At 32.0% G+C, this 24,623-nt stretch overlaps 1 protein-coding gene and 1 long non-coding RNA gene across 4 annotated transcripts; one reads left to right on the top strand and one right to left on the bottom strand.

The window, feature by feature from the left end:
• Positions 1 to 14,185: 14,185 nt before the first annotated feature.
• Positions 14,186 to 18,871, bottom strand: LOC134696150 (ankyrin-3-like). 2 transcript variants are annotated; one of them, XM_063557800.1, is made up of 2 exons: positions 18,785 to 18,871; positions 14,186 to 16,860 (listed from the first exon to the last, which is right to left on the bottom strand). In XM_063557800.1, the coding sequence occupies exon 2, from the start codon at positions 16,844 to 16,846 to the stop codon at positions 15,101 to 15,103; it is 1,746 nt and encodes a 581-aa protein (XP_063413870.1). In that variant the 5' UTR covers positions 16,847 to 16,860; positions 18,785 to 18,871; the 3' UTR covers positions 14,186 to 15,100. The 2 variants fall into 2 exon arrangements, with proteins under 2 accessions (XP_063413870.1, XP_063413871.1); XM_063557801.1 differs by lacking the exon at positions 18,785 to 18,871 and adding an exon at positions 18,623 to 18,752.
• A 65-nt stretch (positions 18,872 to 18,936) lies between these two features.
• Positions 18,937 to 21,224, top strand: LOC134697039 (uncharacterized). 2 transcript variants are annotated; one of them, XR_010103058.1, is made up of 2 exons: positions 18,937 to 18,991; positions 20,358 to 21,224. It is a non-coding gene; the product is annotated as an uncharacterized LOC134697039 (long non-coding RNA). The 2 variants fall into 2 exon arrangements; XR_010103057.1 differs by having other exon boundaries at positions 18,942 to 18,987.
• The last annotated feature ends 3,399 nt before the right edge of the window (positions 21,225 to 24,623 follow it).

Here is a 24,623-nt window from a genome sequence, read left to right on the forward strand (position 1 = left end):
ATGGAAATGGGAAATGTGTCAAAAAGACAACAACCCGACCATAGAAAAAACAACAACAGAAGGTCACCAACAGGTCTTCACTGTAGCGAGAAATTCCCGCACCCGGAGGCGTCCTTCAGCTAGACTTAAACAAATATATACTAGTTCAGTGATAATGAACGCCATACTAATTTCCAAAGTGTAACTAAAATTAAAATAATACAAGACTAATAAAGGCCAGAGGCTCCTGACTTGGGACAGGCGCAAACATGCGGCGGGGTTAAACATGTTAAACAATTTTTGTAAAAAAGCAGTGAAAAGGTGAATCTTGTCTTTTTAGTTTTGACATAATCCACGTCCATGACCAAAAATAATGATGATTGTAATATATTTGACCCAAATCTCTTTCTGAAACTATTGGTTTAAATAGTCCATTTGTCATTCTTTTTGTCTCATTTCCGTACCCTCGTATACTTCTGGAACACGTGACGTAATCGTATGATCATGATTCTCCTTTTTTCGAATGTGGCTAGATTGCACACTACACTACAAGTTCCTATGTGTTCATATCCACTTATCTAGAACCCTTATCCGGTGTTCATGGAACCGGTGCAGAATAATAATTTAAATGTCTTTGCTTAATTTAAGTTTTACTGACATGTGCTTGTGATTTACTCCACGCAAACAATGTTGCATCACCTTCATAAAAGTATTGATTTAGCTTTTCTTACACTTCTTGGCGATTTTTGTTAATTTTCATAATCGTCTTTCCTTGTCCAAATTCGTCTTATTCAAACTCTTATTAATGTCTTCAATCCTTGTTACACAGATATTAAATCGATGCAACTTATTTTGATTATAACATGTATAGAATGGTTGGCAATGAAATTTCTAAAATACAAATCACATTTCTACTATTTAGCTGGAGATGGTTGGAACGAAAATAGTACAGTATTTTACATAAATGAATCGGTCACGTGGTATTCTGCTAAACAAGCGCACAATAGGGATTGCTTATTTGGAAAGACCGTGGTTAACCGACAACATCTCATTACGGATGTTGCAATATACCTTGATTCAGCAGACGCCAGGTATGAAATTTAAGAGTAAGAATAAGATTGAGATATCTTCATGGAAACAATTAAAACATAAGCCTATTCAAGATTTAACGGATTGACGATAAATATTTTTTGCACAAAACATAACAACTCTGTCTTCGTACCATTATGAACATAGTCAGCTTTTTCTACGCGAGAGGGCGAAATCAGCTCCAACTTTCAGGGATTCATATCGCTTAGTTTTTAGTTTTTAATGTGTATCCCGGTATGCAGAATTTTTAAATTCTATGCGTATGGATGCTTTGAACTTTACTTTGAAACTGATTATTTTATTAGTTAGAGGCTTGGGATACCTGATGAGGAAAAGCCTTGGTAGTTAAACCTTAACCGAAACACCTTAAAAAACAACAAATATTTATGATAAAATATTGAATTGAACAAAATAGATTATGAAATAAAGTCAAATACTAAGAATATGTATTGGTATATATAGGATTGGTTCTGGACTCGTTATATCTCATTCATTAAAGTAGTGTTTGGTAGATTGTTGTGATTTGCTGACAGATTATGGGAAAATTAAAAGAGAACAAAATCATTGATTACTGAAATATATTTTTCGTGTTGGACATCATTTTGGAAAAAGAGTTATAATCATCGATTTTCATTACTGTTTTTATTCATTTCGTTTACTACTGTAACATATCTTCTCTGTCTCAATGTAAATGTAGCTTGAGGAACGTTGTTCAGAATATTTTGGCTTGTATATTTAAAATAGGGTTGGGTATGAAACGAATTAAGTTATATGAAAAAGAAGATGTGGTATGACTGCCAATGAGACAACTCTCCGAAAGAGACTAAATAACACAAAAATTAACAACTGTAAGTCACCGTACAGCCTTTGACAATGAGTAATGCCTTTACCGCAAAGTCAGCTGTAAAAAAACCCGAAACGACAAATGTAAATTCAAACGAGAAAACTAACGGCTTTATTTATGTACAAAAATGAGCAAAAAACAAATGTGGAACACACATGTATACCTATTTATACAAAAGAGGGACGAAAGATACCAGAGGGAGAGTCAAACTTATAGATAGAAAATAAACTGACAACGCCATGGATAAAAAGACAAACAGACAAATAGACAAATAATAGTACAGAAGACACAACATAAAAAACTAAAAAACTAAGCACTAAGACGAGCCCCACTAACAAATATACAAGAGGCTTATTTCATACACGGTTACACGGTTAGTAGTGGTGTTACGTCCCTTTATATTCCATATTAGGTAAAAGGGAGGCTTCGCTCTCACCCCATGTGGAATTTAATGACCCCATATATACCGTATTAGTTTACTTGAACACTATGTACAAATGTAACTAATAATATGATGTGTTTTTTGGTATTGAAATGTCTGTCTTTTCGTATTTTTTATGAGTAAAGTTTAAACGATACTTTCATCTGGGTTGGAGCATTCAAATCAGAGCACGATGGTATATTGTATTACTCAGACACATGTGAACCGGTGAAGGACTACATTGTAAATAAAATAAATTTACCTGCTGTCTCGGGAAACAGAGAATGCCTTTTATATAATATATCGTCAAGAGTCTATTTATATGGTAACTGTTTAGATAAACATCCATACGTATGCATATCAAGAGGTAAGTTAATGTGATACATAACACTACAGGAAGAAAACTTTTTGTCGTATTCATCCCCTCCCAATTTATCTTGGTGATTAATAAATGATGTAAATAAATACAGTGAAAACCACATTGTAAAAATTAACCATGAAAGCAAACAACCTGGCTTGAAATAATAATGCCCGTATGTGTATGTCTATTTGCAAATTATGGTGAGGAACTTTGTAAAGATAAGTTTTCTAGGCTTCTTAATTAAACAACAAATATGCAATAGCCACTTTAAAAAATATGCCTGATAGATATTTTGATTTTATTATGAATTATCAAGATTATTTATTAAATTTTGGCAAAACATTATGACTCTCATAATAAAAACCTCGGAAAGATGCTTACAAACTTTTCAAAAAATGAATTTCACATATTTTGATTTATACCATTGTTATGCATGTTGCAAACTTATGTTTAGCTGGTTTCAAAATTTATAAAACAACCATTTTCCAGTTTCAATTCAAAAACAAAACTACAGAGCATGCAATCTTGACGGACTTTCGATTCCATAATCTTCAAGTAAGCCTTTACTTTCTTATTTGGTTTTTTGAATTATGTCTTAAATTAAAAAAAGAAACCAAGTTAGTAATTAGCTGTTAGAATGACCAAAAAATCATTGTTTAGTATTTACATGTAATTTCTAATTTCATCTAGATGTTTACTGCAACATATACAAAACAAATTGCAAGCAAAACATTTTACCAAATCCCTACGTTAATGTAAGTGTACTGAAAAGATACGCATTTATAAACGGGTTTTAAGATTTACCACTGAATCAATGTCAAAGTATTGTAGAAATAGAAACTGAATTAAGAGAAATTAAAGTCTAACATACCTTTGTTATCGCAATGTGTTAAATTTTGTATGCATCTGCATTATACGTTTTTTTAGGTTGTTTTAAATGTAATATTTACGAGCTTCAGTCAAACGACTATAATTTATTGGACAATTGTTTCAATTGCCAGCTGACCAAATCTCGTTTGTTCTTAAACCAAATTACAAAAACAATTATACGGCTATGTAAGGCTTTGGATATGAATAAGCACCTTCTCTTAGTCAGAGGCCTGTTTAGTGGTTGTCGTTTGTTGGTGTGGTTTATAAGTGTGTTTCGTTTATCGTTATTTATCATGTTTATATATATTTGACCTGTGGTTGTCATGACAGCACTTTTTTATACTAGTCAATTTGTGGGCTTTAATTATTGCTGTTCGGTGTGAGCCTCCGTTTTGAATGCCATACTTTGACCTATAATTGTTAACGTTTTACAAATTTAAACTTGGTGGATAGTTGTCTCATTGGCACTCATACCACATCTTCTTATTTCTAATTAGTAAATGTTTTTATTGTATGGAAATAAAGTAGATTTTAACCATACCTAAAAAGTATTAACGTTTACTTATTCATTTTAGAAGGTGGTATAGATCCAACTGCGTTAAAAACAGCTAATGTGTCGTCTGTTAACATAAATTCACCGTACGTTAAGTCATCTATTAAACTGCATGCATCCTTTGAGATTTGTATGGAATACTGTGAAGTCAATAGCATGCATTGTTTGGGAGCTCTGTTTAACCACACTGAATCTAATTGCTATCATTATATGGACAAAAACTATGGTGATATGGAGGCAAAACATGAATTCGTGTTTATTACAGCGGAAGATAAAACACAGTTTTATTGGAAATCATGGCAAAGAGGTGTGTATTACCAAAAGCTGTAATGGTTTACTTGTTCAAAATATAAGCTTCTGAATAATCATTTTCGGGTGTTCCTACAACCAAAGATATAAATAGAAAAAATATATTAAGTTTTACATAATCAAAAGTGCATGAGAGAGAGAGAGAGAGAGAGAGAGAGAGAGAGAGTAAAGGAAAATTCACCTAGAAAAAAAGTATAGTGCAAACATAACATAAAATCCGATCTGAGGAAATATGATCTTAACAAAAAAAAATATATATTGTTTAAGAAATTTGCTATAAATTCATAGAAACATATTACGCATTTTAGCATTTTGTTTTTTGATAAAGCATACAGCAATCTATTATTTTGTTTGTTTGGGTTTTTTTTATTTTAGTATACTTTGCTTTCAATCGATTTGGAGGCCCAGTGATAGATCAGAACGAGAATGTATTCGATTGTAAGTGTATATTTTTCATATTCGATATTACCGTCGACGTTAGCCTTTCTTAAAAGAAGTGTAAGAGACATCTTGGATATTCAAACTCATGTGTCGAAATCTCTCAGACAATAATCTTGAATTAAGCGAAGCACGATATAGAAAACTAGCGACTGGGCAAGGAGAACACTAATGAAGAAAACTCTTGGTTTGAACTGGTTTAATTTATATCGCTTATCGTTTTGTTCAATACATTTATTTGGGTTTTTAGTGCCACCTATTTTTAAAAAGTCATTGGTTTTTGACATAAATGTTTCAACATAATGCTAATAAAAAAAGACCACATATATGGTTTATAAAATTACAAATGTTCCATTAATTGTTATCACAATCCCGTCCCTGTTCCACCGAATACTACATACCGAAATAGACTTATTACCAGGTGTGTACTTGCACAACATGTGCCTGCCACATTTAAAATAGGATCAACTTAACTTCCTAGAGCACATGATATCACCAAATGTAATTAAGCGTGGTTCGTGTTGCTTAGTCTTTAGTTTAATCTGAGTTATGCCTTTGGACTTTTCTTTTTTACAATCACGTTTTCAGTTTATTTTTACTGATAAGTTTTAATGTATCTTATTTTTCTTCTGTTTTACTAACTAAGTATTCATTTGTCTAATTCTACTCCACATACAACCATTATGTATAAAACACTGAAATGATATATATAGTCAACACATACATTAATAACGTCAAACAATTACAAGTACAATGCAACCGATATATTATTTTACTAGAAAAAGTAAATCTGACCAACAACAAATAACTACAGCGATCTCAAGACTTGCGACAAGCATATATACAGAATATAGCGTGTTAAACATGAGTGCGATAGTTCATGACATTGATTGTTGTTGGTGTATATGTGCCGCTTTTATCGATTACAGAAGTAGAACCACTTGGCCACCGCGACACCTTGACATGGAACAATTATGTGATAATACAAAGTGTTATAAATAGTTGGAAAGCACTAGACTCATCAGAAGGCCACAAAGCAAAACCACAACTGACAAAAAGATGAAGACACAAATTATCGATTTTGGAGTAGTATTCGGAGATTTGAAAAGATAGTTCTTTTACAATATAGCGATAAGAGTTGGCTATAAAACGTGTTCTTTTTCTGTTCTATTGTCAACCCTGGTGAGACAATTCAAATGTGATATCATTGCTTACTTATATGATCCTTTATTAACATCGAGATGTCTTTATGTTTGTGTGTCATTGGGTCGCTATCTTAATCACGTTTATACTATTTTTCTCCCTTCACTTATGAAAACCGATAGCTATGAAGTACCCATGAGTGATGGCAGTAGCGTTTAACACCGATCAGCTAATCAATAAATCCTGCTTTACTGTGACCTGTACTGATGTTTAAGTGCTTTTGCCTGTTTCTAAGATAAGGATATATATACGTATTTGAATTTTTTGTAGGCTTTGACGATGGTACTACTGAAAAGACAAGTAAGTATATATAATTATAGATGGAACGTTCGCGCAAAATAGTATTGATAACAATCACAACCGAGAATAGTCTTTGAAGAAGAGCCCGACCATCCGAAGAGAAACATTCATGATGGTATACATGAACTTGTTTTGACTATTAGTGAGGCAAAATTATGTAAGCTATACACTAAAAAACGCGGTTTATAATAAAACAAAAAGTTTCTGTCGAGGTTAACAGACGACCTCCAGAAGGGGTTTTAGACCGTACAAACTCTATCACAGGCTTTTATCGATATAAGTTCACTGAAGTCGTAGAAAAAGTGAAGTAAGATATCCAGTGTGAACTTGGAAAACAAAACTCCGATAACAAAAGACAAATACATGGTGAAAAATAATAAAATAAGCAGAACGCGGTTATGCTTACGTTTTTTATGAAACCATTGACATGAAGCACAATTTTAACATTTTCGTTTTTCATATCTATAATTCTGTTCTTTAAAGTGCTAAAATGGAATATACTCATTTTAAGAATGTTTAAGGTACACCTTTAAATCTCAACACGTGTACATGTACTTGTGCTACTCCAAAGTCTAGTACAGTCACTATGGACAATGTTCAGGATATCACAGCCGAGATAAAGAAAAACCTCTCAATATCAAAGGAAGACTTGTCTGCAACAAAAAGAAAACTGACATGCGCAGAGGATCAACGTCCATCATCGAAAGCTGTTGGATCTTTAGGAATTACAATTTTAGCGACAGTTGTTTCTGTATTGATGTTGACTGACATTCAGACAATTTATGTTTTCTTGATCAAAAAGATAAAAGAATAAATATAATTTTACTCGTAAAAAAATTATTATGTAGTTAGATAAACTCGTTCTGGTGGTTTGTATACAATTTGTATGATGATATTCACATTGTACATTTTATTATTCTTACACATGCTGCATATATATAATCAAAATTTATCAAATCCCCTAGTGTTTATCATCATTCCAGATATTGTGAATTCAGGACACATTAGTTTACCAATGTTGATATATCGTAAATCTTGACAACAAGCAAAGTCAGGAGCCAGGTTCATTGTTTATTGATTGTTGGTGTTGGTATTTCTTGTTATGTGAAATATTGATCAGACCGTTGGTTTTCCTGTTTGAACATGATGGACTGTTTTACATTAGTACTTTTGGGAATCTTTTATAGTATGTTCTTACGTGTGAGTCATTCCGTTGAAAAGTCCGTACTTTGACCTATAGTTGCTAAATGATTGTACAATGTGACTTTCAATGAGAAATGTCCCATTACTACTCATACCAAATAAACTTAATAATCATATATTTGTTATGAATACCTTAAGTTTTGCATATGCAATAACCTCAAATTTGCCCGGGGCAAAAAAGAGATATCCATATTGTGCCCTGTACCTAATGACGTGACGTCATTGCATCCTGAACGACACGTTTTTAATAAATTGTTTAAGATTTTACCTTTTATGTATCATTAAATTGTTATAATTGAACTTTTTTCTCTTTTCTGCAGAACTTAAATATGTGATAAAAAGATTATAACATGTCTTTTCCATATTGGCCCGGGTATCATCCCGAGACCCATATCGGCCCTCGGCTAAAGCCTCGATGCCGATATGGGAGTCTCGGGATGATACCAGGGCCAATATGGAAAAAGGCATGTTATAATCTATACTTATAAGCACTGCATGATGGAACTGTAAAAGGAGCTAGATCCAATGATTTAAAACATACAACCCTCCTCTCCCATACGAATACATACTTAGTAGCAGTATCAGCATCCATCAAACATAGTACAGATCAGATGACTATACTCCCAGTCAGCAGACTAACAGTGGGCCAACGTTGGCAAATGGTCGGCCCGTTGGTCGACCGTTGGTGTTGGCTTCACAACATTGGCCCAACGTTGGCAAATTGTCGGTCCGTTGGTCGCAAGTTTATGTTGGCTGCACAACATTGGCTCAACGTTGGCAAATTGTCGGTCCGTTGGTCGCAAGTTTATGTTGGCTGCACAACATTGGCCCAACGTTGGCAAATTGTCGGTACATTGGTCACACGTTGGTGTCGGCTGCACAATCTTGGCCCAACGTTGGTCTGTTGTTGTAAATTCATATTATTATCTCATGTTGGTTATAAATAATCGGGCAAATGTTGGCATTATGTTAGTAGCAACATAGGGCCGATATGAAATTTTGTTAATAGAATTGATAATATAATATTTTACGCTTTATTTCTCTTGGGAGGCGGATAATTTCTTTTGCAGCAGACTTTATGAAAAGTTAATGTTATACCGAAAGTGTTTATCAACTGAAATTACATTTACAACTCTATGTTGGGCCAATGCTGGCCCAACGTTGCGTGGTTATATATTATACTCTATATATAAGTCAGGTAAAATTTATACTGGAATATCATTACTGTAATAAAAAAAATGTATATCGTAAACATAGATTGCCTGGTTAAAAATTAAAATTTATTGAAATCATTATTTATAATAACTTTATTCATTAAACTTTGTGAAAAATAATAATAGCAATTATTTGCAGAGTACGTGATATTTGATACAGCCAGTCTGTTAATCAAGCCCATTCTGATAAGGTTGACCATATGTTCGACAAATTTCAAAGATAGTTGCTATGGTAATTAAGTTTATAGGAAATCTGAATGTAATGGGATGGTCACTTTTGTGATTATTTCCTGTTGTGTATTTGTAAGAAAGCAGCGATACGAAGAAAACAAAAAGAGAAAATCATGTCATCTGAGATTCAAAGAGAAAGATAGTAACATGTAAGTTGTAACTTTAAAAAATCTGATATATATATACAATTCAGAATGACAAATACAATATGATTTTTTAATCTTAGGGATGTTGTTAAAAATCTAAACATATATTAATTTCTATCATTTTAAAATAATGCTGATCTTGAAGTTTATACGTTTCGGGGGAAATATTTTCTAGATTTTAAATCATTTCAATCCTATTAATTATCATGAAATATTTGCCACTGAACATTAGTATCTTCAAACAAATGGTAAAATATATAAATCTATAACCACAACATGTGGTATGATGATTTCTACTTCATTAAAATATAAATGAAATTGTTATTTTTTTTGTATTTCTAAATCGCATGCAAACAGAGATACGATATATTTGTGAAACCTAATCATATACACACTTGAATGTGTAACAGTGTTTTTATACATGTTATATATCAAATATATAACTGTTCATAAATACACATCTAAATTATTCTTTATATATCATGTATATTACGAATATATAAAGCATGATACCGAATTCTGAAATAATAGTAATAAGGGTTTGTTATACCCACAAATCCGTCTAATACTAATGAATTTCTGACCATTAGACAAATAACCAATATAAAACAAAATGGTTATTTAAGATTTTATTTTGTATTAAATAGTGTTTAAACTATTTAGAATATACATTAATTTATATTACATATCTAGAAGGGAGATTACGCACGCATGCATTAGGCAAATACGCAATTTAAGTTTACTTATAACTTTATTACAGATTCGGTTAGAAAAAAACATAGCTGTAAAGAAGAGTCTTCGGATAAGGAAATAGATGATGCAGCTAAAGATTGGCGGCGCTTAAGCCTTGACAGAGAAGGAGGCAAGAAACAGAGAAGGGAAAAAAAGAATAACAATTATAAATTATAATGACACTGTTGAAGTTCAAATTGAGGAGGACACTAATAGCGGTGACGACCAATGATATTAAATTTAAAATAAATACAGTTTCATCTTCTGAATTATTAAATTTTCATTCTGGATCTCAGCGGAACCAATACAACTAAAATTACATCTCCGAAAAAACTATTTGTTTGATCGCCTAACCATAAGCCATACGTCATTTGTTCTGTTAAAGAAAGAAATGAAATTGATATGAAAAAAGAAGATGTGGTATGATTGCTAATGAGACAACTCTTTACAAGACACCAAATGACACAAATTTTATCTGGTCGATCCATCAAACATTGCCAAAGAAATATCTTAGCGTCACACAATAAATAAAATTAAAGAGGCAAAGTTCATGAAAAAAACAAGAACAGTAACAACAATGGGTAATACAAAAATACAGAATTGCTACCTTAAACTTTGGCAGTTTGGAATACAAAAAAGATCAAATGCGTTCCGGAGTATTTATCATATACAGGTCCTCATGCAGCATCCATTGTAATTTGGTTGAAACAATAGACCAACGTATTGCCAACATAAAAATGAGAACTACCTACCTTGGACCAACATAGTGCCAACATAAGAAAAGATATTTCTACGTTGGTCCAACGTTGTGCCAACATGGATTTCGTTTTTCATACAATGGGCCAACGTTGGCTCTATGTATTGCATATAACCGTACAACGTTGGGCCAACATGAAGCCATCATGTTGGACCAACGTAGGCCCACTTTGCACTTATACGTTGGGCCAACGTTAAAATACAACGATGGGCCAATGCAATGATATACGTTGTGCCAATGTTGGGCCAACATATTCATGTTGTCTGGGTATACTGGTATCAAGTTCAATCTCAGACTGCAAAAACATGCCGATAGTGTTATAATACACCGACACACCATATTAATCATTCAATTAGCAAAATTTATAGACAAACTAGGACTGAACCTAAATTCGGTGATCCATGATTCACTAGACCAAGGTCCAATTTTCGATCCTCAAGACCAAAATGACACTTTATGGAAATTAGGCAGAACACATTAAGGTTGCCTTTTTTTAGACAAACACTTAATTTCTGATCCAGAATCAAAATAATGTTTTTTGTTGTTACTAGATGGTTTAATGAATGTTTTATTAGGTCTTTCCACTTTTCTGTGGAAAGACCTATTGTTTTTCTTCTGATTATTTTTTTTTCTTCCGCCTAATTTTGTTCTTGCGATAAACATTTGTTTCGCAATATGTCACACAGATATTTGGTATATGATATCGAACAGTTTATGCGCTTTTGAAATTTACCCTGCGTAAACGAATACTTTTCTTTGTAGGAGTTATCTTCCCAAACACTGTTTTCCTTGTTATCGCAACTCCTTCGCAACTGTAAAATATTATGACAAATTTATTTTACAAAATTGCTCGTTATATCCTCAGCATGATTTGTCCTATTTTGAACGTAGCGATATGAACGCTCCATATGAGAGTTATTTCCCCTTATGCATTTGTTATAAGTGATATGCATTTCTATCTTGTAAACCATAAGTGCTAGAGACCTAGGATCTTTTGATTTGAGGTCCTTGGTCCAAAAAAAATAAAATTAGGTCAAGGTCAAAGGTCAAGGTCATATTCTAATTTTTGAATTGGCTTATTCTCTCTTATTTCCAGAAACTGTATAAGATAACGACAAATTATTTTACCTAAATTGTTTGTTGCGACATGTCGTTACACGTAAATTTTGATTGCAAGGGTATGTTGAACGTAAAAGGGAGTTTTATCCCCTCTTGTATTTAAAAATACACGTTTGGTGATATAACTCATTAACTAAATATAATTAAGACTTATGGTCTTTTGATTTGAGGTCCTTGGTTTATTACCTTGAAATTGATCTCAAGGTCATAGCTTAATTTGACGTTCTAGATTTTGACCTTTGATTTTATTCTATATGTATACATGATAAAGCTTTAAAACTTTTAGAAAAAGGTATCAAACCATTAAACCTTGAAAAAAAAACACCGGAAGTGACCTTTTGTAAACCGGAAGTAGCTATTTCTTGTACTTTATTAATATAAAAGTATATAGAACCAGATATTTTTGGAATCAGTGTCAAGTAAATATTCAAATATAATCGTAAATAACATTTTTCAAACCGGAAGTAACAAATTATCTCCCTTATTTAAAAAAAAATGTATAAAAACAATATATTTTTGGAATCAGCTTACTAGGAGCTATCATTTGACGAGTGAAATGACATTTTAAACTTAGTTTCACAACTTTTCATATCAAAATACATTGTTTTGATGGAAAGACCTTCAATTGTTCTCTGAACAATTAGTTTTTAATTCTTCAATATTCTGGTTCTAGAACTCCTTTTTTTTCAAAGAATCTCAAATCAGATGAACTACCTCAGGATCTCTAGTCGCTAGTTGTGTTATAAACGTTTTGTAGTATGTATCCCATTTTATTTTAGAACCTGTTGGTCACCATACTCAAATTGTTTTTCCCTGTCCTTTTTTTAAATTGCTCCCGGTGTATGAAGGTAATTATTGTTTTCTCGTGTTCATAATAGAAATACTGTTCAGTAAAAATATGTTCTTCTATAAATGACAATCTTATTATTTTCCTTTCTGTTACATACACAATATCACTTTGTAGATTAAGTGCCAATTTAGTTCAAAGTTTTGTTTTTTTAGACATGTGGTCATCTCTCGTTTAACAGGAGATTAAAAATTTCTATTTATGACCGAAACAACTTCAAATTAATTGTATCATAACCGACAGATTTACCATTAAAAGTTTGTCTGAACTTTCTGATGTAACAAAAATATGATAACATTCAACAATTATTCAGCAAAAGTATTCAGTCTCATCTAAACTACTTTTACAATAATATTTAGTGAATTAATACATACATATCTTCGACGAACTTGACATTACCTCTAGTTGTTGATACAGTTCGTGTTGTCGCGGATACACTGTTTCGCGTTTAGCCCATTCAATCTTAATTCACGTCTATTGAATTTCACGATTTTCACATTACTCGATGTAAATACGAAAGATCCAAGATTTCCATATTTGCTACGGTTAATATTCGCGTTTATTTCTACTTGCGAAAATTGGGTTATTAAATGCAAAAATGGATTCCTTTATCTCTTGCGTCCCGTTGCTGTTTCGAAATAATTGCTAACACAAAATATCACTTACAAAAATGGATTTTTTCTTCGATGTTTTAATGTCACATTGTTAAAACTTTTTATTAAATAAAAATAACCCAGTTAAGTCGTATTGTTCTAAGTGTCTTCAACGTGAAAGTCACGTCTCCTCGACAACTTCTGAATAACAACTCTTTCATCACTGAAGTAACGAGCTCGCCTCCCGCTCGTGAGAGGTGTGCCCGACTTCAATTGACTAGGATTATCAGTTTTCATATCGAAAGTAGATGGGTTACTCCGAGCTTTCCATCTTCCGCCATCAATGCAAACTTACCATCACGAAATAACCAATATTGCTGATAGTGGCGTTAATCGCCAATCAATCAATTATAAGTAATAGCATATAAAACTAGTTAACATTTCTCATACTGGTAGCAGATTTAAGGTGATAGTAATTCATATTTGGAGCACTGTGTGTTTTGTCGAAATGCTCATCTGGTGCAGGAAAATTGGTACCGTTAATGTTATTATTCATAATAGTATCATTAACTCATCATAGATACCAGGATAAAAATTTTGTATTTGCACTAGACGCAAAATTACAAAGAGGGCAAAAAAAGGGCAAAAAACCCACAAAGTCGGACCAAATTTTCTTAAAATTTTTGTGAACAATTATTTTATAATTATGACCAAATCAATGATAATTCATGCCGGCACAGTCATACTATAAGTTAACTACGTCCATATTCGTAGATAGGGATAGTTTAACACCCTGAAGAACCACAACACACCTTGAGGCTTAACCGAAGGGTGTAAAAATCCCATATCTACTGAATTGAACGTAGACAACGAATCGGGCGATATTTATGGTAATTTGATACATAAACGCGAAAAAAATATGATTTTTTTTATTTTCTAAAAACTTTTATCAAAATTTGGATTTGAGGTGAAGGGAACTGCCTTTGATAGAAACATACAGGTATTCAAATGCAAGACGTTTTTAATCAGGGGACAGAGAAACTAGAATGAATCAAATTTGGTTCTCAATATTGTGAGAAGTACGTGAGAAGATGGTGTGACGTTAACGTGGGCTATTTACATAGCTGGGTCAGAAGTCCCATTCCTTGAAAATGTGGCAGCCAAGTGATGTAATTACTGAAATGATTGCAAATTATTTCCAGTATAGAACGAAATTGTTAATAAATTAAATATTTGATTACAGACATAATGGATAATCTACAGAATTTTTATAATTTGACAAGGAGCAACCAGGGAACTAAGGTAAACGTGTGTGAAGATATAGGAATAATGGGTAGGAACGCCTGTGTAAATGGGTTAGCAACACCCAGAGGCTCTGGGATTCGTAAGGACTTGCATTAGCCAATCAAAATCCTAGAAATATACTAAGCCGGGGATAAGAATCGTTATTCTTCCATGAATAACACCACTGTTCATATTTACTATTATATGAATTTTAAAAGCAAGTAAAAAACAAATCATGACTATCATTATAAAAGGCTTCTGAATATTAATAAACGTGATGTAAGAGGACGAATGTAACGGATACTATTACATGTATTAACAATGACCATTTGAAGATTAACATACCATTATTTGACTGTACTTATAAAACAGATTAAAAGAGTACTAAAAGTCGGTATAACTGTTTGTCCTGCTTTTCATTCATATTATTATGAAACGTGTTAAATTCAAAACGTGTTAGTATTGTCGTCTAGGGATGAATAAATACTTCTGCTTTCCCGTTAAATAACACAGTTATCAAATCAAACATAAGAATCCAGTAATATAATTAAACTAATATTTACAACGTTTTTGATTTTAATAATATGTGTATCATATACTCGTTCGTCTATTCATACAAAAAGGCCAATATCAACGAAATAAATCCAGCTAACGCAAGAAAAATGTATTTTCTACTTAAAGCACAGTTTTGTATCAATGACAGTAATATAAGAAAATGTTGTTTCTTTAATGAAAAGGTAAAGGCATTTTCACCTCCATTTGTACAATGAAATGGGTCTGCGTTGTGTTTTAATAGAACTTTCACTACTTCTATTTGACCTTGTTCACATGCTGTGTGCAGTGGACTGAATCCCTGCACTGTGTAAATATTAAGGCTGGCCCCATTCCTAAGTAAATACTCGGTAATATTACTCCGTCCCTTTGATGATGCAAAGTATAATGCAGTGATACCTGTGTTCGATTGATGATTCATATTTGCTCCATTCTGGATAAGAGCTTGAACCAGATTTAAATGCCCAAGTTCTGACGCAGCATGTAAAGGACTAAAATCTTGGACAGTGCACAAATTGACATCAGCATTGTGTCGAAGTAAAATGTTTACGACTTCGATATCAGGTTTACGTACGGCAAAGTACAATGCAGTTAATCCACCCTCGGTCTGCTGATTGACATCTGCGCCATTAGCGAGAAGACCAGAAATAACAGCCTTGTGTCCGTGGTCAGCTGCGCCATGAAGAGGAGTGCATCCTGTCACAGTGGGGTTATTTATGTCAGCACCAAGCTGAATAAGTCGACTGACAGTTTCATTTCTACCGTTCGCAGATGCATAATAAAGCGGAGTAGATCCGGAACTTGATTGAAAGTTTATCTGGCTACCGTTTTCCAGAAGAGTATTTACAATACTTAAATGACCCCTTTCAGAAGCTGTATGAAGAGCAGTATTTCCATTTACACAGCGTCTTTTCACGTCTGCTCTGTTTTGCAAAAGATATTCAACTATTTCTGTGTGACCGTTTTGGGAAGCAGTATATAAAGGCGATACACACTGTGCGGTTGACGTGTTTATATTAGCTTCGTGTTTTAACAAATCTTCAACGATGCTTTTGTGGCCATTACTACAAGCTAAGTGAAGTGGTGATGTTCTATTTGTACATGCGGATAGTATATTTGGGTTTGCTCCATTTTCTAGTAGAATTCCAACAATAGCAATGTGACCCTTTTCTGATGCAGTGTGAAGAGCCGTAAATGATTTAGACGTTCGTTCATTTACATTAGCACCAAACTGTATAAGCAGCTTAACAGTTTCAACATGTCCATTAGCTGAGGAAAAATAAAGTGGTGAAACATTACCTTTGTTTGAACTTTCATTCGCTGCAGCTCCATTATTCAAAAGCAAATTAACAATATCAACATGACCAAATTCTGAAGCAGTATGTAGAGCTTTAAATCCCTCTAATGTGGCTTTGTTTACATCGGCGCCACTTTGAATAAGAAGTTTTGCTATTTCAAAATTGCCACTACGGGAGGCTGCATACAAAGGACTAACACAGTGTTCATCACAAAGATTGACATCAGCGGAGTATTTAAGAAGTCTTGAAACAATATCAATATTTCCTGTGTTACAGGCAAATCCAAGCGGGGTTATTTTACTTGCATCGGATGACATAACATTGGGTTCGGCACCGTTTTCAAGAAGCATTTGGACAACATCTCCATGATTAAGTTCAGATGCAGTGTGAAGCGCTGTAAAGCCATTTGCAGAGAAATGATTTGGATTTGCACCGTTCTCTAATAGAGATTCTACTTCACTAATGTTGCCATGCATTGATTCTTCAAAAAGGTCTGTATTCATTTTAAGGGTATATTCTGTAGAAAAAAAGTTTATAAACTTATTAGTTATTTATTTATCAATTTTCGAAAAGATAATTGTTTCTTCATATAGACTTGCATGATAGAAACTTGTTACAATATAAAACGAAAACCAAGATATTCAATATTTTGGTTTCGTTCATTGAAATGATTTTACATGGTTGCTACTATAGCCACACAGCCTCCTATAACACGTATAAACCATCTAACTAGTTTTAATTAATGTTATTCCAAGATTTGGTATTGTTGAGTCTTTCAATGCTTTAGTCTTTAGACATGTTAGAATTATTGGCTTCTTTTGTTAAAGGTTATTAGAACTACGGAAAGAGGTCGCATTGTAACATGGCTATTGGATATTGTACTACATGTATTTTAAAGGAGTAGGTCCAGTAAGACTCCTTTTTGGCCCCAAAATATAGCAGTTTTACAAAATTGTTAAAATGTAAACTTTTAATTATTTATTGGAAAGTAGAATGCTTCTTCTACATAAATATGAGCTGTTTTTGACAATACAATTCTCATATATCGGGTACTAGCATCATTAAGTCATGCTAAATTACTGAAATCTTCACAATTTTAGCATTTTAGTTAAATTGTAGACGATTTCCGTCTTAAATGAAAGTGGCCGCATTTGTGTTCATTCTTAATATTGAAATATAAGTTGTATTTGATGATAATACATAACATATATAAAGGTTAAGGATGAACACGAATGTGGCCACTTTCATTTTTGACAAAAAAAAACATCTGAAAAGTGACTTTTTCTGGCATATTTGATAGTTTTTTCATGTTTTAGTTTGAATCGGAGCGTTCTAATGACTAAATCAGTTAAAATATTTTACATCATCTAATTCAATCTACTAAAATAGACCCGTAAGTGTTTAAAAAAATGTAAAAAATCTTTTGGCAGATGAACCTGAAATATGAGGCCAAAATCGGCCCTTACCGGACCTACTCCTTTATCATTTATGACTTGTTAGTCTTTTGTTGGTGTTTTTGTTTATACTGTTTTGTTTTATTTTGGTGTTTATTGTCTGTTTGAACTTAAAACGTGTAAAGTTTATTAGTTGTTGAAATCATCGCATTGCTTATTAATTTCTGCCTCATAGATAATAATAACAGAAATATTGCACACGTATTGAATCGAGATTTAGTTTATTTTTTTTACGGAATTTGCAATCCATAGTAACTTAGCATTTTGTGAAATCAACTTCGTCTGAAATTTTCAACTCAATTGGATTCTTATTACGTTGCAGGGAATATCTCGATTTCCCCATTTCATATTGGTATAAATTTGCTTTTTATCAGTATAGAAAAAGTAGGGTGGTCTGGTAAGGACTCGGATCACCCCTGTAAGATCAAATGAGTTGGGATGTAAGTCTGTGTTAATAAAAATTATAACATAAGTCCCCTTTTTCTTCCTGTTTATCCTTTAAGTGTACTTAAATAACTATGTTGAACCTAAATAACCGCAATATAATGACAACTGCAGAAATATAGAATATTTGTGAATTTCCTGTCTGTTGTTCTATTGACTGTTTTGTTCCGTAATAATACAAAGATATGTTAAATCTATTCATAGAAGGCAGTCATTACATTGAAATTGGTGACATGTTTGGCAGTACGGTGACCCATAATTATTACATCTACGTCTTTGAAATAGCTGTCTCATTGGCAATCAAACCAAATCTCCTTTTTTATATCATAGATATGTGTTGTATGTTCTTTAAGTGAATATTAATAGTCGTATAATATTTACAGTAAACAGCAGGTTGACCTCTAGTTGTCTTTTGTGTATCTTTGTTTTATCGACATAAAATCCACAACTCCTATTCATAATATGAAAATATATATTACACCAAAATGTTAGGTTTGTATACATCACACGAAGCCACATCTATTACATCTGATTATATCTTACCTCAAATAGTATAGTCAAGGGAGAAAAGAGTTATCCAGGTAGGAGATTATCTAAACACAAGTTATTTAAAATCATGACGTATTCAATTCAAAATCAATAAAGAAAAAGTTATAAATAGCCTTCGTCCTATATTTACTATATTTAAAACTAATCTTTATAAAAACCGGACTGGTTATGAAAAACGCCATTTATTTCTGTAAATAGTATGTATGTAAAGGCTTATTTTAAAAATATGTTGATATGTTTAGGATTTTAAAGACTTTTTGTAAAGATTTTAAAAGTAAAAAGAAAACTAAATAGGAATATGACAGTTGTTAATTATTTGTTTGATTGGTTTTAGCTTTTTTGTTTTGCCATTTGAAGACGGACGTTCTTTTTAGAATTTTACTCGGAGTTCAGAATTTTGTGATTTTTATTCTTTCTTAACATTATTTATTACCGTAATCAGTAAATGTTTATGACATTAAAGGTCAACAAAAATAAACTGTTGACACGGATATATGTATTGCCTGTATGTCATTTCGATTGTTTGATTGATTGGTTGATTGTTGGCTATTTTACGGACAATGGCATAAATTTCACGAACGTCCAGAACTATATGGATATGGTATTTTATATGGTTATTTTTGGTCATATAGTTTCGGTTCCTTTAAATCCTTGGCTCTCAAATGTTAGGCATTGAGTGTTCCTGCATATGGAGTAAATATAGGCAACAGTAGTAAACCGCTGTTCGAAACTCATAAATCAATTCAGAAAAAAATCCGGGTTACAAACTGAACCTGAGGGAAACGCATCAAACATAAGAGGAAAACAACGAAACAACAGAAACACGACGTTAAAATGAAACACACACAGAAACGAACTATAATATAACGATGGCCATTTACCTGACTTGGTACCGGACATTTTAAGAAAAAAAATGGTGGGTTGAACCTGGTTTTGCGGCAATGTTAAATATAACATTAAAATGGAAACATTACATGACAGGACTACAATACAAATAAATGGGATTAGATGCATGATTTTTTTATTAGTTGTTAGTGGCTTTGAACTAGCTGTCAGATAACTGCAAGTACTCTCAGATCTGTTCATTGTGTCTTTTTGTGTCGGGATGTAGAAGTACCTGGCCACGTCCACTTGTATTTTTGTCTATCTGATGAGTTAAGCCTTTTTAAACTGATTTTTATAGTTCGTTCTTATGTTGTACTGTTATACCACTGTCCCAGGTTAGGGAGAGGGTTGGGATCCCGCTAACATGTTTAACCCCGCCACATTATTTATGTATGTGCCTGTCCCAAATCAGGAGCCTGTAATTCAGTGGTTGTCGTTTGCTTAACGTGTTACATATTTGTTTTCCGTTCATTTTTTTACATAACTAAGGCCGTTAGTTTTCTCGTTTGAATTGTTTTACATTGTCTTATTGGGGCCTTTTATAGCTGACTATGTGGTATGGGCTTTGCTCATTGTTGAAGGCCTTACGGTTACCTATAGTTGTTAATCTTTGTGTCATTTTGGTCTTTTGCTGATAGTTGTCTCATTGGCAATAATACCACATCTTCTTTTTTACATATAGGACAGAGAAACACACGAATAAAAGCTAACAAAAAGGTACAAGGTTTATAATCTAATACGGCAGAGGTGCGTTTCTTCCACATAAGACTAACCAGTGATGCTCAGATGATAAAGGTTCAAAAGCCAAAACAAGTACGAAGTTGAAAGCACTAAGGACCAAAAGTTTCATGTGTAAATCTCTCTCAACTGATGTGATACTCCAGAAGTTTAATTGTCACGTATTGAGTCAGACACTTTGGTTTCATAAAGAAGACAGACCTTGTGGGGATGATTCATTATATAACTGGATTATTACAAGAATACCGGCTCACTGAAGAATCATGTGTAAAAACTAAAATTATATTATGTAGTGTAAAAAATTGTTTTACTGACACTAGTTCTATTAGTTGATAATCAGTTCCTTTTATACAATTCAACCTGTCCAGTTTCAAGTTTTATATTGACAAGATTGAATTTTTTATGTCTATTAATTTCAGATCTTTCAAATAGTGTATTTGTATTGAATCGGAAGTTAACTCTCTAGGTTCAGACTGACATTATATGTTTAAACACGTTTCATCTATGTCCTTTAGAATTTTAGTTCCTGGTTTCAAATTTGGATTTTCAAACCTCTTGGTCTGGAACTATAATTGTTAGTATGTTGCACTTTTGTGAATATAAACAAATTGAAACACAACTATACAGATCACATTTTATTTGAGATTTGACAATGAACTTATATTAGACAACAATATGATCTGGGAGGGTCCCTTTCATAACATTTCATAATTAAATTTGCAAACATAGGTCTAATAGTATCATACTGAGAGGCTATTAAATCTATTATAACTGCTCATCCAAGTATAATAAGCTTTATAGAAGATAGCAATTCTAAAGTATTGTTGTTAAAAGTTTGATACAGCTTATTCTCATAATTTAAAGGAAGTGGATCACTGAAAAAAAATAATTGAAAAGTAAATACTCTGATTTATTTTTGGGATATTTTCCTTAAGGACTTAGTATTTTTTTTTTTTGGCTGTTTTCCTTTAGGACATACTATTTCTGAAAAGTTCGGAAGATTTCCAAAGAAAAAATGAAAATAAACCCCAAAAACAGATATTTGTTTCACAGTTCTACCATCCACATTTTTAACAGCTATTGAAGATCGTAATACTTGGGTGAGCAGTATATCCATTTTTCATGCAAATTTAAATGCAGTAACACAGAATCAATATAAAGATAAACATATTCCTCTTTAAATCTATTTCCGATTAGAACAAGCTAAATTTTCCTTATAACTGCTTGTTCTTATCTGCTGTAGACTTCAAATGGAAAAAATTATCTTAAATCAAATAGAAAATATATTCAAAGGTGTTCCCATGGAAACATCTACCATAATGAACACAATGAAATATCATTCCTGAATAAAATTTACATCAATAATTCATTCATACAACTTAAAATGCACCACAATTTTGTAATAAATAAAATTCATTTATACCAAAAAGTTTCCTAATAGTAGTATCCTATTAAATGATTAAAAATTTGTCAACGATGAAATTTTTAAAAACATTTAGAAGTCAGGTACAGTATATTCAAAGGAGTAAACATGTGGTTACAAAGATTTACTATCTCTAAAATTAAATGTTATAACAGTTCCTTATGTAGCAAGCCAAGTCAAGTTACAGCTTGTGAATAGACTTTGTCTTATTAGAAGCATGTCTATATGCACCTTATTCATGTGAATTACACAGTATAAAATTTTCAATTAAGACACACATATATATTTAATTGTATCAAATGCAAAAGTTATCATTGCATTTCTTATTATTTTCACACCAGTTGAAAGTAATAAATGCTGTTTAAAATAAATAAAAATGACTCCATTTAATAAAAAAATTATAATAATAATTGGTTATAAATAATTTAGATTTCTGTAATCAACATTATAGTCATTGCATGGTTTGTAAAACCCACACTTTTTTTAATGAGCTAAATATTTTTTTTAAATTTTACACTCAGTTATTTTTTTGTCTCCATTTTACTACATATTGAATTTAAAATCAATCATTATCAAATCTCGCTTTAACTTTCTTATGACCTACAGGAGGTTTATTGTTATAACTGTTATAAAATAACTCTTTCTCTAACATCTCAATTCATATAAAACAAAAAAGTCTTATCACAAACTAACTCAAATATCACACATCTTAAACTTTCATACCATAAAACTCCATCTTTTGCTTTCTTTATGCCATGAATATTCATTCAATTTTACCTCATAATTTACATACATAAATTGAAGCCATGCTTCCTATTGAATTATATATTTGAACACTACACAGACATTTACTTTTATTTTTATTAATACACAAATGTAAGGGTCCAAGAGGTTCCTTATATTTAGGTTAATAACAATTGTTTCAATTTTTATTTCTAGTAAGTCACTTCACAAAAAATCTGGTGTTACAATAAAAACATAACAACTGCTTTAAGCACTAGCCTGTGTAATTATTAATTAACTTAATATTTTTTAAAAGATATGGTACTTTAAGATAAATTATTTTTAAAAATGTCACAATTGAAGAAAAGGTCAACGTAAAAATGCATGTCACGTTTATCTGATCCCGTAGAATACCATACACTGGAACACAATACATACATCACCTAAGCCTTTCTTTGATTCATATAAACGTTATCAACATCTATAAACTGGTTATAATATAAGGTGGTAAATGCCTGAGAGAGATAAGTATGATCAACATGCCATTTTCACAGTGAAATTGCAATTTGTGCCCCTGAGCACAATGACTAAGACTGTTTTCACAATTGAATGAAAGGCTAAAAGATTAAAAATCAATAAAAATCTGATATCATTTGGATACTTGATTTTTCAAAAGAGACATTTTTTGAAAATAATTCATCCATAAAGAACAGCAGATTTTTCTTAAGAATCTCCATGTACTAACTTCTCAGTGCAATGTGAAGTTAGATTTTGACACCAATTGTATCTTTACAATATAGCTTCATAAGCTTAATAACAAATTGATTTCAACCACTATTTATCTTAAACATAGTTCTTAAGTATAAAAATAGGCTCACAAAATTATAGAAATGAAAACAGACCTAGTTTTTACTAGGTAAAACATATATCAACATTGGTGTAGAAAGGATTGGTTTTACCAACATATGAGCTGCGTCGGATAGAAATTGACTTCATGCAAATTTACACAATACATGGTTAACCTATTTGGTTTTTAAAAGAAGTTCAACAGAAAGTCTAGGGCCTTGTGATATAGTTAAATAACTTATCAAATGCTTAAAAACAGACCAAACTTCTTTATTTTTTTTACTGTATTTTGTATATAAATGTTCCAAAGCAACCTGTCTTATGCATTTACATATCTACGTACACTTGCATAAGGTCGATTTCTATCCGACGCAGCTCATATCTTAACTTGTGCTCTGGATAACATAAACACTGGTGGATTCTCAATTCTGACCATATTTAAAGATCAAAAATGAAGAAAAAAAGGAAATGTTAAATGGTTACGAGACTTTAAGTCCTACTTTACATAAATAAGCATGTGACCTTTCAGCTGACATGCTTTTTATGAAAACACAATTTAAATTATGAACAAAGAAGGATAACTCTAGTTCACAATATTAAGTGAAAGCATTCCTGTTTTAATCAAAGTTCATAATTTTATGAAATATCACCATAAGACATATTTAAAATGAAGCTGTGGCTTAAAGTCGTACAAACTAATTTTTTACGGTTGTTCACACATTTTGGTAAAAAAAATAATGCCTCGAACCAGTAAGAAAATACCAAGTGAAAAAGTAAATGTCTGAATTAACTCATGGCAAATTTTTATCGTTCCACCCACATTGCATAAAGCTTTAATTATGTTGTTTATTTCTTCATTATTCTGGATCTGAATTATTATAATCTTAAAGTTGTATTCATTTCCCCACTGTGTAATATCTTGTTAAGCATGACTACAGCTTGACTATTTTAGAATTTCAAACAACTAAATTACCAACTATATATCATTCATATCTCAGGTTGTAATTAGGATATATAAAACAAGGGAGAATACTTTATAAATCACAATAGGTGTAACAAATTATAACACAAAACAATGTCATTACAAATCTACATGTAACATAAATTTCATTAATGATTTTTACACTTTTGTCAAAAGTGTTAATATAACAACAGAAAGTTATGATATTTATAAATGAGGAATAAATACACCCAGTTTAAATGAAGATTTAAATATGC

The sequence above is a fragment of the Mytilus trossulus genome, chromosome 14 (genome assembly GCF_036588685.1).
Source record: "Mytilus trossulus isolate FHL-02 chromosome 14, PNRI_Mtr1.1.1.hap1, whole genome shotgun sequence".
NCBI classification, from domain to species: Eukaryota; Metazoa; Mollusca; class Bivalvia; order Mytilida; family Mytilidae; genus Mytilus; species Mytilus trossulus.

Excerpts from the sequence above, each read along its gene's own strand:
- LOC134696150 (XM_063557800.1), bottom strand. The coding sequence starts at position 16,846 with ATGAATACAGACCTTTTTGAAGAATCAATGCATGGCAACATTAGTGAA.